We start from the raw sequence: 16182 nt of genomic DNA on the forward strand, positions 1-16182 counted from the left end.
TGTGCGCCCTCCTCGGTGCCCTAAGGATCTTGAACTCCACCATTTCGTGGTCGCTGCAGCCCAGGCTGCCCTTGAGCTTCACATTCCCCACCAGCTCCTCTTTCTTGGTGAGAACAAGGTCCAGCATAGCACCTCTCCTCATTGGCTCCTCTACCACTTGGAGAAGGAAGTTATCACTGACGCATTTTGGGAACCTCCTGGATTGCTTATGCCCTGCCATGTTGTCCCTCCAACAGAAGTCGGGGTGGTTGAAGTCCCCCCATGAGGACCAGGGCTTGTGAGTGTGAGGCTGCTCCTGTCTGTCTATAGAGGGCCTCATCCGCTCGGTCTTCCTGGTCAGGTGGCATGTAGCAGACCCCCACCGTAATGTCACCTGTCCCTGCCTTCCCTTTAATCCTGACCCACAAGCTCTCGGTTGGCTCCTCATCCATCCCCAGGCAGAGCTCTGTGCACTCCAGTTGGTCATTGACATAGAGAGCGACACCCCCTGCCTTGTCTCCCCTGCCTTTCCTTCCTAAAAAGCCTGCATCCCTCCAACCCAACACTCCAATCATAGGAGCCATGCCACCACGTCTCCGTGATGCTAATAAGGTCATAGCCCTGCAGGCGTGCGCACGTTTCTAACTCCTCCTGCTTATTTCCCATGTGTTACATCCAAGAACTTGGCATACAGGTGACTTGGAAGAGCTGTCTACAGCTTCCTGAGGAGGGGAAGTGAGAGGGAGGTGCTGATCTCTTCTCCCTGGTATCCAATAATAGGACGCGTGGGAATGGTTCAAAAGCTGCACCAGGGGAGGTTTAGACTGGACATTGGGAAGCATTTCTTTACCAAGAGGGTGGTCAAACAGTGGAACAGGCTTCCTTGAGAGGTGGTCGATGCCCCAAGCCTGTCAGTGTTTAAGAGGCATTTGGACAATGCCCTTAATACCACGCTTTAACTTGGTCAGCCCTGAATTGGTCAAGGAGTTGAACTAGGTGATTGTTGTAGGTCCCTTCCAACAGAAATATTCTACTCTGCTCTGCTCTACTCTGCTCTATTCTATTACTTCCTTGCAGAAGCTGGACAGTCCTTACACAGATCCTAACTTTTTATACCTTTGTGTTTTACTCAGTTGATAATGCTATTGAAGGTTCCAGAGTAAGTAAATTAAATTATCCTGCTGGTAGTAGTAATTATGCGCCACAAAGAAGCAGATTGCATCAACATACTAAACTTAGTTTGTATTCTTTTGTCAGCGGTCAAAGAACTTGGTGGTAAAGCTGTATTTCTACACAAATGGTAGTGATGGGAGTTTCTCAACACTGAACTGAAAGCAATATGCTGCTCTAAATCTCTGCCAGGTTTTTCAGGCAGAACAGATCATGGTCAATTGTTGTAGAGAGTTTCCATCAGGATAATAATGGCCATCTGCCCATGACCCTGTTGACAGCTTTCACAAGGACCTATTGATAGTTTTAATGGGACTGATGGAGAATTTCCAGCTAACTTCCGCCCATGTTTTGGCCAGAACCTTGAATTTGTGGGTCTAGTGTGTTTTCTTTGGTGAGGGGAACTTATTGTAGGCTTTTGGCTAGCTTCACAGTGAGCTTGATTTGGGAACAGAAGGTTTGTTACTGGGCATTAGCAGTCTGGAGCAGATGCATCCAGCATGGCTTCCTGTACAGATGGAGAGAGGTAATGCGTATTTGAAGAAGGTAGAGGAAATTCATTCCTTGCATGAAAGTTTGGAGATTTCTCTGACTTTTGGCAATAGTTGCACTTAAAAATCAGGAGGACTGAGAGTTCAGTTCACAGAGTGGAGGCCAAGATTTCTTCAAGGTATTCAGTACTTCCTAAGGAATAAATGCACTGAACTTATGGAACAAAAGCAGGACATCTTTTGGCTCCCTGTCACTTCCTAGATGTACATGGGAGGGAAGATGAGGGGAGAAGTTCGACCAAGTAGAGTTGTAATTTTTGCAATACTTGATGCTGAACTTTACTATGAATTTTAGGCAGCTGGGTTTAATGAAGTATTGCTTGTAGCTCTTAAGGTAGAAATGGAAGCTTTTGTGAAAGCTGAAAGGAAGATTCATTTATATCAATTAATATTTGCATGCATTATAGTATTATGCTTTGGGGGGGTGGGGTTTACCTAAACAAGGATGTTCTTCAGAACATCAGTCAGTGATCAATATTAACTGAGCTGATTTCTATGGGATTTTTATTCTTTTCTGTTCAGTGATAAACATGGGATGGAGGGATTTCGGTGGATCAGATGGTGCTCTTAATTCCTTGCTTTTTTCTCCTTTGTTTTTCTTTCTCAGTTTTCACTTTTGTATTTCTAATGTCCTGTTTCTGTAAAGTTCTAAATTGTATGTGTAAATAGTGAGCAAAAGAACAACTGTAGTAAGTCAGATCTCCTGTTAATTTATTCAGTCAGTTTTCCAGTGTTATTAAAATAGTATTCCAATATTTCATGTTCTGCTTGAATAATGCTTTGGCAGTTGATTGAAGAAATAGATAAGGGCTACTACTACCTTCATGAAAAAGATGACTTTTAAAACTCTGCTATGCAATTTTTCTCTCTCATTTTTCTCTGTTTTTTATATCACTAAGATATGTAAGGAAAAATAAATCATATTCATGGATGTTTTTAGAGAGATTGAAAGTTGATTTTTTTTTCAGAAGAGTTCAAAAGTTAGCATGTTGCAGGAGCTGTACATTCGGAAATACTTTAGTCTATATGTGAACCTGATGCAAATTTAGGTAAGATATCACTTCTTAAGTGTAATGTCTAGTAGGTGTGAATGCTTGCCCTTCTCCTGTAAGTGGATTAACTGAAACTACAACAAAGAGCTACAGTTTAGGAATAAAGATTCATGAATAACACCATGTATAGGTAGGCCCCAGAATCTTCTCCAGGATGCATTAGGACATTTGCAGGGCTATCAATTAACTACTAGAAGTTGGATTACTTTAAGTGACATATGTCAATGGCAGAGGTTTAAAGTGAGAGGTTCTTGCAGCTTAGCAGATGATTTTTCTTGTTGCTCAAGATTTTAATTGTGTGTGACCAACAAATTCTAAACCAGTCCCTTGATGTTGATAATTTTTCTCGATAAGACTTTTGTGTTTATTTGCTTATAACTTTTACCAAACTTTTTTTGTCTAACCTAAAGTTATCATCCTAGGCTTCTAGCTCACGTTGAAGTACTTTATAAAGATTCCAGCTACAAGACATAGTGAGAGGAAGGTCAGGAAAAATGCTGTCTCCTCCATAACAGTATAAAAACAGTAAAGATTACTGAATGAGAAAAAAATTCTGTGAAACATGTAAATGATCATGTAGTTATATCTCTGTTAGAATTGATAGGCACTTGAGAGTCTATCAATTCTATCATTGTCCAACTTTATTAACTTTCACTTTCTTTTAATACAGCTGTTTCTTGCTTGCATGCAGCATAAACTGTTTTGGCTATCTTTGCCAACTTTATTGCAGTGGGGTTTTTTTTTGTTTTGTTTTCTTTTCTTTTCTCTTCTTTTTTCAAATGTGTAGGCCCTTCAAATTGTCTAGTTCTTAGCACATCCCTAAGGCTTATCATCTTAATGGTGTTGTAGCTGGGATAGGTATTGTCTGATCAAAGTCTGCAATCCACTAACTTCCCCCCCTACTTTTCCCAAGATGACACATCCTTAGTTCTTCAAGCCAGTTTGGCGATTGGTCATTAGATAATTTTGTATTGTTCAGTGAGTCGAGTTTGTATTCAGCCCTTGCATTCTGGATGGACATCTGGGGCCTTTATTGCTATTCCTGTCGTTAATTTGACCGCTACTGTTTTGCTAGCATAGCACAGTGCAAAGTAGAACTGAGCTTTGCTGGATGAATTGCTATTAAAACTAAGCGCTTTGTGGTTGTAACAGAGCAGTAGATACTCTGCGGTAGGAAAATAATGTGATATTGTAGAAGGAAGATAGGATGTAATTTCTGTTTAAGTGAACAGAGTAAATCCCAATTTGTTTATATGTTTATAGAGTGCTAAATGTAAACAAACTGGTTGAAGAAACTGACCTAGAAACTTTTTTTTTCCTTGAAGTTCTGTTCCCTAAGAAAATGAGACTTCCATGACTGGTCTTGTAGGGGGACTGGCTGGCAGGTAATCAGTACCCACCCTCCTTCATGGGCTTTATGGAAAGAGGCAGCTATGTGATAGAAAAATGCTGGATTAGTGAATGCCCTCACTGAGGGGGCAGCTGTAACATGGGCTACAGGCAGTCCACACAGGGAGGAGTTGTTATGCTTGCCCTCACTGAAGAGAAACATTCAGCTGGGGTCCAGTAGGCAGTAGGAAGTCCAGCAACACAAGTTGATTCGGTTTGCTGTTACTTATGGAATGAGTTATTTTTGCCATAATTAGTTCACAGATCACAAAACCTGAGATCTTCAGGTTTTGTCTTGCACAAGTTAGTACTTTATCTTCTTTCTTGTAGGGATTTTTTACCTAGTTAACTGTTGTTAGGACTAAGGGATAAGCTCTTAGATTGATCGGTAAACTCATCCTGAACATTCAGTTTCTGGAAAACTGTTCATGAAGTGTATTTGCCAAAAAATCATAGAGTTTTTTCTTTTTTTTTTTTTTTTCCAGTGAAATCAAAATACAAAACAGTGCTAACCTAATTTGTGAAAGAATAAATTGAGATAAAAACTTAATGTAGAAAATTTCCAAGTTTTTTATCTCCTAATGTAGCTTAGCACTTTCAATAAAGAGGACTTATCTTGTAAAGATTATTTTTTTTTGCATATGCAAGTGAATTATTGCATTGTAAAAGTGCATGAACAAGTTTTGTTGCTTAATTGCTATTTTCTAAAAGCCTTATATTTAAAATTCTGTTTAACTATTACTTATATAGTATGCCTTACGTGTCAAGCCTGCAATTTGCCTGCAATTTTCCTGCAACAGCTAGTTCATCTCGGTGATAAGGATTCCTGGAAATTTGCTGAATCCAATGGAAATGGAGTATAATGTCTTTACAGGGTTGCATTAATTCCTAGTTGAACTCCAGATGTTTGTGAAATTAGAGCAAATGTAAATTTAATCCTCTTGGGTTTTCTTCTGAGTTGCATCTCTTGTGGGATATTGTTCTTTTACTTCCTATTTACATTGATCTTGTTGCTGCTTTTTTACGAAAATAAATAATATGTTCAGCTTTAAACTGCTTATTAAGCACAAATCATAAGTGAATAGACCTATTTTTTCAACTTTTTATGTTATTGATAATTTTACATTAGGTCAGCATTTAAGAGTCTATGAAAAGTAATGAACAAAACATACATGTTTTATATTCTGTATTTGAATAGGCTGCTAATCTCCCACTTGAAATTCCTCCAAAACTGGAGAGTCACTTTAAGATTGAGGACAGCTTCTGGCTTTGGTACTTAATAAAAATAAAGGAACAGTATTTTACAAATCTGAGATGTAAAGTAAGATTAAGTTGAATCACTTCTATCTACTCCAAGCATACAGCTAAAATTTTCCCTTTCTTAATTGTGTATACGGCAGTAAATTCTAATTTGAAAGCCTGTACTACCTCAATGTAAAGTTGAAGAACAGAAGGCAGAGAAATCCATCGAAATGTTGCTTTTAGAGCAACCTCTGTGTGAATGCAGTGGAAAAAGCAGTGTCTAATGAGTCACATCATTTGACTGTCATCAGTTGTAAATTCACATGTTGGAAAAGTAAAGAAGTTGCAAAAGTGTAGATGATATCCATGAAAACTTGATTTGCCCCTGTTCTGCATAAGTATTATGATACAGTTTTTAAATGCATGATCACATTTTTTCCAGACGAATTCTATCTTAGTGCCTAAGGTAGACCAGCTTTTATATGAAACTGTATTCTTTCCTGCTAGGCTACAATTTGCAATGTTTCACTATTTGAAAGATGCCTTTTGAAAGAAGTAAGAGCTTGTGGAGTGGGAAAGGATGCAAAAGATTGGTAAACGAGTTGAATGTTTCCCTGTATAACAGGATTTTATCCTGTACTCTGTGACATGGCCCATTGTTTTCCTGATAATGTGACCTAACCAAAGTATTCAGTTGCTTGCCAACTGTCTGTTCTTTCATTTTAATTTATTTTTTCTCTTATGCGTTGAGGGGTTTGCTTACGGAAGTATTGAGGTCTCATGGATTGTACCTGGGTCAGTGGAAGCTATTGTTTCAATACATAAAATGCCATAGAATTCTTAGAATTACTTTTTTAAGAATACAGAATGTTTTGGATTGGATACTGAAAGTTGATGGATACCTTTGAATTACATCTCTGTGTATGTTAGCTCCTGATTTGCAAAGCTCTTTTTTTTTTTTTTTTTGAGGGAAATTGTTGCATTGTAAAATAATGCCCTTCATAATGGCTATGAAGAGCTCAGCCACTTAATGATGAATACTGTAGGTGATGGCATGAGAATATTCATAGTCCTATGATCAGAATAGGTTTAAGTATTCTGTAATGAAAAAGGTCTTGACTACAGATTGAACAAGTACACTATGCATTGAAAAAGACAGGTGATCAGAAAATAAAACAAGTTTTTTAATGTATTATTTTAAAACCAGAAAAGGCCATTTTGACAATTTAATCAGAGAAAATTGCATTTAGCCATGGAATTCCTGTGAATCCAGTTATTGCTTATACACAAAAAATGAGAATCTCATGCCTGAGAGATGTTCTATAAAATAACTGATGCATAAATTATGTAAAATACATTTTATAATTATAAAATAATATTAAATGTTGAATGCTAGTACTGAAAATTTTAGGAAACTAAGAATTAATTGAATGAGGAAGAAGTGGTCTTAGTAATAATATTAGTTCTGTAAATTCAGAAAAAAATGGGATTAACTAGCTGTTCAGAGTACTCTGCTAGATATAAATATGTGATAAAGAAAAGCAAACATGTATAGTTCAGTGTATGATATTTTAAATGGTCTGTTCAAATAAACTGATTTATACAAACCATTCTTCTTCAGTGTTAAAAATCTTTTGCTTGGAAATCTTGCATTGGCAGAGATTTGGCTGGATGATTGTGCCTTTTTGTTTATGTACTTAAAAGTAAAGCGAAGACAAAGTATGATTGTATTAATTTGAATAATACTATGGAGAGCCCTGATGAATGTTTCATGGTTATTTACTGACAGATCTACCAGAATGCTTTTTCTTTGTTTTTAGTCTGGCTTTGGTTTTTTTTGTTGTTTTTTTTTGTGTTTTTCTTTTTAAATTGAAGTGCAAAATAAAACATGGGACACCAGAACACAATAAAAGTTCTTTAAAGCTTCTGGCAGTGCAAGCCACCTAAATTTTGACATCTTGGCTACTGTGATTTGAATGTGCATTTAGTGCGGTGGTATCATCCGTTTTTACTTTCTACACAGTTCATAGTTAACTCTGTTATCACCTCCATACACTATATTGGTCTTGATAACGTGGTTCTTTACTGAAATAGTCAGGTATTTAGTTTCCGGTTCTGGCTTATCAAGTATGGCCTGGTTTATAATTCATATTCCCAAGCAGGATGTTATTAATGGAAACATTATCCCATCTTAAGTGATGGAGCATTTGCACACACTCAGTGAGAGGTATCTGTGTACTGTTTCTCTCAAAGAGTTCTGGTCGCTTTGGAAATTGCTTGTAGTGGCTCACTGTCTGGCAGATTAGATAAAATAATTTTAAAAGAGTTTTGGTTTTAAAGTAGTTAATTTGAATCACTGAACTATTCTAAGCCATGCTTTTGTTCTGCCACATGATTCCAAGTCATCCTTTGTCTGCTCTTTGGTCCAGTTTAAATTTGATCTTCCTGGATTTAAGCAACATCCCTCATTTGGAAAGAAAGACTTCCTCATGCTTCTGTTGAAATCATTAATAGCTTTGTTTTTGGCTTCTGTGAATTTCCATAACAGCTCCGTAATGCAAGCAGTAATACTTCCTCAGAGCAACACAGTCACCGATGGTCAGATTGTTCTAGCTTTTCCATTATCCTTTTGGTGTTGAGTGATTTTTCAGATCTTAAAAAAAAAAAAAAACCAACAGCAACAAAACCACAAGGACTCTCCTGGGCTGCAGTGTATATACCTCTGTTTGTTAGCTTTCAGACAATGAAATAACATCAGGCAGTTGTGTCCCCAGAGAAACTTGCAAACTTCAGAGGGACGTAAGAAAAATGAATAGGCGAAACAAAGATTATACATACCAAAAAGAAAAAAAAATACAACATTGTAGCTAGTTTACAAGTAGTTCTTCTGCAAGAGCTCATTTGTTTGGGCTAATCATAGCTGCGAACAACATAATTGCATGTTTTGTTCTTTTTTTGTTGTTGTTGGTTTCTTGTCTTGTTTTGTGTGTATATTTTTAACAGAAGATAACACCATTATAGTCATAAATACCGATTCACAGAATTAGATATACTATTTGTATCTTGAACTTTTGTTTAGGGAAGTTCCACTTGATTTCAAAATTAGGAAGAGTAGAGAAAAGTGTAGAAGCGCACTGTGGAGCTGTACTTGCAGGAAGGTGGAATTACGAAGGAACAGCACTGGTTACAGGTAAGCATTCTTAAAGTAATGAAGTGTTTTGAAAAGTAAAATAACAGAAGAGCTCTTTCAAAATAAAGCCTTTTTTTTTTTAATATACCAAGTTGACATGCCATGAAGAAATGCAAGGGTACAAAAATATAGTATTAAAATTTATGAAAAGTGCTTTAATAAAATGTGTAGAATGTAAGTATTTTATTCTATGGGATAACTACAATAGAATGTTTTGGAAAAATAATTTAATCCTTGACATATGTTTAAAAGATGTAATCCCAAATTTCATAGTTTATATTGAACTTACATTGAATTTGAATGAATAAAACTAAGTCTATTAAGTGTTCACACACTGGTCTAGCTTGAAATTCTCATGAGAAGGGGGAAATGGAAACACAAAATCAACAGTATAAATGAAGTTAGCTATAATAAGTTACTTTTTTATGTCTTCATTATCACTGGGGTTATTATCACCTTGTTTAACAGAAGTTAATTTTGCACTTTTTGATTAATGCTGTCTTAGAAGAATGTTGTCTATTTTAATTAATAGAGGATCTAGTAAAAACATTTATCTTTTTTAGTGATCCTATTTATTAGATGTTATCCTGTTTACTTGAAAGTTTTTAATATCAGAGTGCTTAGATGTTTTTGTGAATGTTCTGTACTTCATAAAGGAGAATACTTGATTTTTTTTTTTTTTCCCTTATCTGTTACAAAAAAGGTTGCTAAGTTGGTACGTTTATATCCCTGCGCATGACATTTGGGGTTTTTTAGCCAGCAAAGTTTACTGAGGCCTCATAAGCATCTTGAATGTTCCTGTACTTCTCTTTCTTAATTATTAGGAGTGGTGTAGATCCAGCTGCAGTCTAACTCTCTTCTCTGTTAAGGCTGGGAGAGTGATCTCCCAGTGTCTGCATCTCTACATGTCTTTTTGTCCTAAATCTTTTGGTAATTAGTTGCTTTTGGCATTTTTGTCAAAAACTTCTATCTTGATGTTAAGGGGAAGCTAATTAAATTTCCTGTGATAGACTTCTCCTTTATGGGATTTCTGTTGGTGTCAGAATTTTCTGCAGCCTCCTGTTGATTTAGCACAGCTGATTTCTTTGGACTAATTCCAACTGAGTCCAGAAGTACTGAAGATAATTTTGGATCTCCTTGTTTCCAGACTCAGTCTGACTCTAAAATGCTGCTTCAAGGAACTCTGTCTGGCATGTTCCTCTGAAATCCCAGAGGGATAGAAATATTGTTCTTTTTAAAGACAGATTTGCCTCAGGAGCTCCTCCAAATAAAAAGTCAAAACTGCCTTTTCAATCTTTTTTTTTTTTTTTTGGAAAGACTGCATGACACTTATGGGGAGTATGGGAATTCATCACCATATCCAAAAAGTGTACTCTGAGAAGATCAACTACTTTTACACCGCAACTATACTTTGAGGAAGAGTGAATCATTGATGATACTGTATCAGTTAAAATATTCTTCATGGCTCTATTTTAACAGTATCAAATGTGTACAAATAAGATTTTTTTTTTTTTGGTTACACTTTTTAATACTTAAAAGCTACATCAAGTGGATATAAAACCCTGAAATCTGGTAAGTAAATTACCTTTGAATGGAAGAATGACATTAAGTGTCCAGGTGCACCTTTTTCCTCATTAATTGAATCTGGGGGGCCTAAATGAAGGCCCAGAGCTGTATGTTTTAAACATGATAGTGCACTAGGAAATCTGTGTTCTTAATGCATACATAACTTATGCTGCATAGTGTATAAGAACTTAATCTTTAATAAGTAAACTAAGTTTCTTGGTAACACACAATTATGGTATAAAATTTAAGCCTTCCAAATGGAGCCTTCAGTTATCTTCAGTTTCACCATTTATCAACTGTGAAGCCTCCAGTTTAATACATAAAATCTGCTACTACTCTCTTCAGGCTCCTCAGAGACTTATTTAATCAGCCTCTGGGCCATTGAACTGTAAATAGATGAACAGTACTAGCAATGCTGAATAGAAAATACAGAACTTGGGATACTTAAATAGTGATGGACTTTCTCTTCCCAGGAGCAGCCTCAGATAAGAAGACTATAGGGATTTTCAGGAGAGGAAGAGACTTGTTGATAATAGCAGAAGAACAGTCTTAAATATTTTTTCCTTAATATACTATGTATTTGCATGTTAGGAAGACTACATAAACAAGTTACCTAAGAAGAGCTGGATTTATTTTAACTCTAGTGTTTCCTAGATAAATAAAAGTGCGATGTTTGTTAGACTTATTATTGCATTGAAGTTGATGATTTCTGTGATAACTTTACAGTTGGTGAAGATGGCCAAGTGAAAATCTGGTCTAAAAGTGGAATGCTGAGATCCACTTTAGCTCAGCAAGGTAAGTTAATTTTCTTAAGGTTCCATTAAAACTTTTTAATTTGGGGTATTATGAAATATATTTAAATAACAGACCCTAAATCTGGCAGTAATGGTTTGTTTAAGGATCTTAAGGCCTAGATAAACTGAACTAAAATTAAATGTAAATCACAGTTGAATACAGGGGAAACTGGATTTTTAATAAGATGATTATCTTAAAAAAAAAAAAATTCTTCAGTTTAAAAGTGTTATTGCAATGTTTTTTGACAATAGTTTCAGTTCCACCCTAAGGATTCTGGAGAGACTAAAGAATTAAAAAGAAAAAAATCCAGCTTTTAATACCAAGCCACAGACTCTTATGGTGAAACTGAAAAAAAAATAAATCTCTAAAAGCATTGCAAGAATGCTTGAAAGATGCGAAGTGCATGTAGGTTAGTTCCTCTGAACTTTAAAACTCTTTAACAGCCCTTGGTTCATCTATCTATTTAACCCAGTAATTAATTTAGTATATGCAAACAGTCCTACTGAAGTGAAATGATCCCTGTGCTTAAGTTCTTTGTTGAACTGGGGCCATGGAGACCTAACCTCGATCTTGGCTTTGTAGCTACAGTTTTATGCATACTTGAGCATTCCAGTTATTTAAGTCAATTTAAAATCACATTATTGTAAAATGCAACAGTATAAGCTGCAAATACCTATTTATACAAACAATGTTTGATATTTTTAAAATGCTATTTTTTATAATCATAATTTCTAACATTTTTGTACTATTTCAGTGAAGATACTGAGCTAGATTTTGTTTTTCAGACTTCATACATTGAGATCATGTGACCTTTTGACATTTTTTAAGAAACCACATGCACCTGGGGTTGGGTTAAATGTCAGACCCTTATCTCTTTCTAAAACAAATTATCTAAATTCTTTCAACCTGTTGGAGGTATTTTAACCACAGGAGTGAATGTAAAATGTATTTCAATTCTGTTAAGGAAGTTCATATTCAGATGTAGTGTTTTTTCGTGCTTACAATGTAAAAAGATAAGCCAACTGAACTATAATTTTTGGAAGAAAAAGAAAGTGGAAGCACACACTCTTCACTATTTCTCAGTTGATATGTTTCAAGCTTTTTTATGTTTAACTGTGCTTATCTGAGGTTTGATGAAGCTTATGAAGTAAGAGACATGTTTAGTTTGAAATATGCAAGTTGAATTTTCATTGATTTCTTAGAGTTTCTGGTACAGTATAAAAGTACAGTTGACTCCCCATGGAATTATTGTCTTTTTGTATTTGTGTTTTAAGGTAAGATCCTGTGAGGCTCAGAAACCCTTTAAACTTTAAATTTATAGGATCAGATTCCCACAGACGCCTCTGTAAGCTACTGACATACCTGGGCTCAGGATAGGATTCTGCAGAAATTGTTACGTTGTTTAAGAAAGGTATATCATGTTTGAGCTAATTTTTCACTTCCTTTAGCATCTTGAGAAATGAAAGGATTACCATTGCTAACATTCTTTCTATTCATTCCGCTCTTTGTATTAGAAATAAATTTTCAGGCTCTTCTCTTTGGATGATGGTCCACATGCCTATTCTATCTTTGGATTTTTATTCACTACAAAAACACAAACATACATTTTTCCCTTTTTTAGCTTTTTCAGTACTTGTATGGAGGGCTCTGGTCGCATGTCCTTCCATCATGCCAACGCATGGAATAAAGTTAGTGTGACCCCATAGCCTCTACTGCATTCAGCCTCAAGCTGTAATATTGCTGTTATGGCTGCATTGTTCTTTGAGCCTGATCTCACTTCTTCATCCTTAGATTATCTTAACAGTCTTCCTTTTGTTCCTCATTTTCCTTAAACTGAAAGCTTTTTAAAAAAATGCTGTATTTGCAATCCTTTGGGCTTCTAGCTGACACGGTATACTGATACATTTTGATGAGGTCACTTTTTTTCACGGATCTCTCTGGTATATGTTGGTAACCCACATGATTATGCTTAAAGCAGGATTTATCTATGTATTCTGTGATGTATACATTGCAGCGTGATGCTGTGCTTAAAATGTCTGTGTTCCTTTGGAGAGAGGCACAGAACTGTGAAGAGTAGGATATATTGAAGGTCCACATTTGAAAGAAAAGATGTCTCTACCAGCACAAATTTTTACCAGTTGTAGTCTACCGGCACAAAGTTTACAGCTTTGTAGACTCTGACACTAAGATTGTTTGAGGTGAAGTCTGTAGTGTTAGCAGTGCCACCTGCACTAACTGAGTCCTTCGCAGGCCAAACATCTGGTTAGCAGGACCTGTGCTGAGACCACGGTTGCATAGCCTCTCTTGAAATGTCTGTCTAAAATTGCTGCTGCTGAGGTTTGTAAACCACTGGCTCTCTAACCCTACGGAGTCAAAGGTATTCGTCAAGCTGAAAACTAAGTAGAATGCAGTTGTGCCCTCCTCACTACAATCAAGATTATTCTGCAGCACCATTTCTTTAGCTTATCCCACTAGTGAAGCTGACAGCTTTGCTGATAACTTTATTCTTACTCCAAGATCTGAGAATCTTCAGGGAAGGCAAACAAGCAAGCCTTATGGATCCACCCTAAGTATTTCATTGCTAGAGCACCTGCTTCGATCCTGGTAACTATTCTGGTGTCTCTAATTCCAGTCAAGACAGGAGTAATTCCTTGTGGGGAAAGTCATATTTTAAATCCATGGGATGACTTTATTTCTTGTGCCATGAAAACTAACTTTCTTTAAGAGCATTTGGTGAAGGACATCACCATAACCGTTATGAAAATACACATACATTGTGCAGACCAAGTCAGTGCTCTCCATGCGCTTTTTGATTCTCAGTGAAGCCATGACTTCCCATTATAAAAGAATATGACACTTATTTATCATTTAAACATCATTATCCACAGACCCATTGTTTCTGTGCCACACATTCTACCAGTTTACCTCAGATGGATTTCTAGTTCTTCAGGTGATTTCTGTCACCTTTCTTTCAAATTGAATTTGTCATCTAGTACTCTTAAGACCGTATCTTTCTTGAGTACTTATCTTGCGGCACTGCTGACTTTCTGATGGGCTTCCAGTGACTAGTATGCTGAGTAAGCACCAAGGAGTAATGTGAACAATTGGTGTATAGGTTGCCTTTTTGGTTAATGGAAGCAAAATCACAACAGTTGCAATGTAAACAGTTTAATTACAACATGTTTATTGTGAAGTGTAACTTACTTTTTAAGGGACAACTGTATTCCAAATACAGCTCCTATTTTTTGTGCTGCCACAGAGAGACATAAAATTGTCTGAATTAATGTTTCTACCCCTGTGAAAGTAAAAAGTCTCACACAGACTTACTGTTGTAATTACCGAGTATCTGCTGTGGCTGAAAGTGTCAGAGTGACTGCTCTGTCACTCCTGCACTCAACCCTAGCTCTGTCTCTGCTGTGTGCATTGGCTGCAGGAATGATTCACTGAGGATTAACATCTGCTAGTAGAGCACTGAGATGTGAAGAAGCCCACCCTGTGTGCTTAATGCTGATGTTCCTTCTTCAGATCTCACCTTTTGTGCTTTTCTCCTTTCTTTTCTCAGAGAGTATTTTTTCCTGAAACTGTTTATCACCAATGCAATTCACTGCAGTCTGTTCTGCTGAATTTTTCTTTCCACAGCAATCAATGTGTTGGCAGTCTTTTCCCAACCAAGTTCTTGTTAAGTGCAGAAGGAAATGAGTTAACTTAGCTCCTGCTGTTAAGCCCTGGAAATTGTGGTTAAGTAGTCAGCCATCATAAAAAAGTTAAACATTTGGTTTAAATATAAAAGTCTTCTGATTGTTAAATCAGCATTAGAGCAGGACAAAAATTAGTTTATTTAGAATTTCTGTACAGCTGGTGACAGAATTTATATAATTTTCAACATAAATTGCTGCCAGGAGGAAAATAGCTAGTGCCAGATTTACTTAATATATGTTGTATATTTCTATGAGTTGTCTCCTTTAATGGTTGACGAGTTTAAAAAAAAAAAATTACATCATTCTTTATTTCTAAGTAACATAAAATAAATGCCTTCCTGAAAGAAAATATACGAAGTACAAAAATATTCAGGAGCAATGACACCAGATCTCAGTTTAGAGTTTGAATATTTGGAAGCTCAAATCAAGTTTAGTGTGCTGAATTGATGTGGCTGTAATAAAATCAGTTTTTTGTTCAGAGAGAAAATTCGAAGGCTTAAGTGGTAAGATATTAGATGATGTTAGGACAGTTGATATAGCATTTCAATCGCTTAAGTATCTAAATCTCATTAAAATTTTCCCATAAAAAGATGTTCCCAAGTCATTTTTTGAAATGGAACTTAATATGCCAAAAGTGTCTTTGAAAATTTTACCCTGTGAGAGCATTTCTTAAGGCTTTTGGGGTTTTTTATTACCATAAATTATAGATGTACAAAAAATGGTTTATTTGCTCAATTTTAATTCATTTGATACTTAGTTATCAGCTGAAACATGCGTGACTCCCTAAGAAGTGCATATCTCCAAGAATTTAGGAGAATTTCTTTCCATTTTCCTCTTCTAAAATTATGAAATTGTCAAATACCAACATTTAGGTTGTAACAGTTGCTCTTTCTGAGGTTTCTTCTCAAACAGAACTTTTGGGGTACAATTCAGTTGTGTTAATCTAGGTGTGCCATTAGTGCCATTGGAGGTTCATTGGGCTAGTCTGCCGAACCTCCAAATCTATTCCAGAAGGAGATGGATCTCATTCAGGTCCTGTGTTGTATCTGTAAGCTCCACACGGGTATCTTAGAGTACCCTAGGTGCATCACATCCCTTAGGTGCTTGTGTTTAGACAATTGAATCATGTCTTCAAAGGTCTCATTTCTGCCATTGAGAATATTAAGTCTGTTAAAGAAAAAACAGATGCCTGAAATAAGCCTTCTCTTTCCGATTTCAGAAGATATGGAAGCAAGTTTTACAAAAAGTGAAAAGAATGGTCTGACAGGGACTTGTTACACAGTCTCCCTCCTTGCAGTTTTATATGCACTGTTTCCATGTCGTGTAATGTTGACACTATGCTGAAACTTGCTGTCCGTTGCTACAGGGCTTTTGCTGTGATAGAAATAAATGCTTGGACATGCTCTTTACTTAATTTTCTTAGTTTTATTTGCAAAGAATCAAGTAGCGTAATACTTTGATTCTTCTTCTTCAGGGGAGACTAATCCTGTCAAGTACTATGGAAAATATTTGCATAGTTGGCAAGTCTGAATTTCCCCCCCACCCCCCCG

At 36.3% G+C, this 16182-nt stretch overlaps 1 protein-coding gene across 1 annotated transcript in view; it reads left to right on the forward strand.

Annotated features, from left to right (window-relative positions):
* The window catches only part of IFT80 (intraflagellar transport 80), a 58323-nt gene that overhangs the window by 3682 nt on the left and 38459 nt on the right, over positions 1–16182 (forward strand). The window contains exons 2-3 of the mRNA XM_009333922.1: positions 8463–8573; positions 10866–10934. Of these exons, the coding sequence (XP_009332197.1) occupies positions 10907–10934 (28 nt within the window). The 5' untranslated portion in view covers positions 8463–8573; positions 10866–10906. The remainder of the gene's footprint in view (positions 1–8462; positions 8574–10865; positions 10935–16182) is intronic.

This window comes from Pygoscelis adeliae, unplaced genomic scaffold (genome assembly GCF_000699105.1).
Source record: "Pygoscelis adeliae isolate BGI_AS28 unplaced genomic scaffold, ASM69910v1 Scaffold241, whole genome shotgun sequence".
Classification (NCBI taxonomy): Eukaryota; Metazoa; Chordata; class Aves; order Sphenisciformes; family Spheniscidae; genus Pygoscelis; species Pygoscelis adeliae.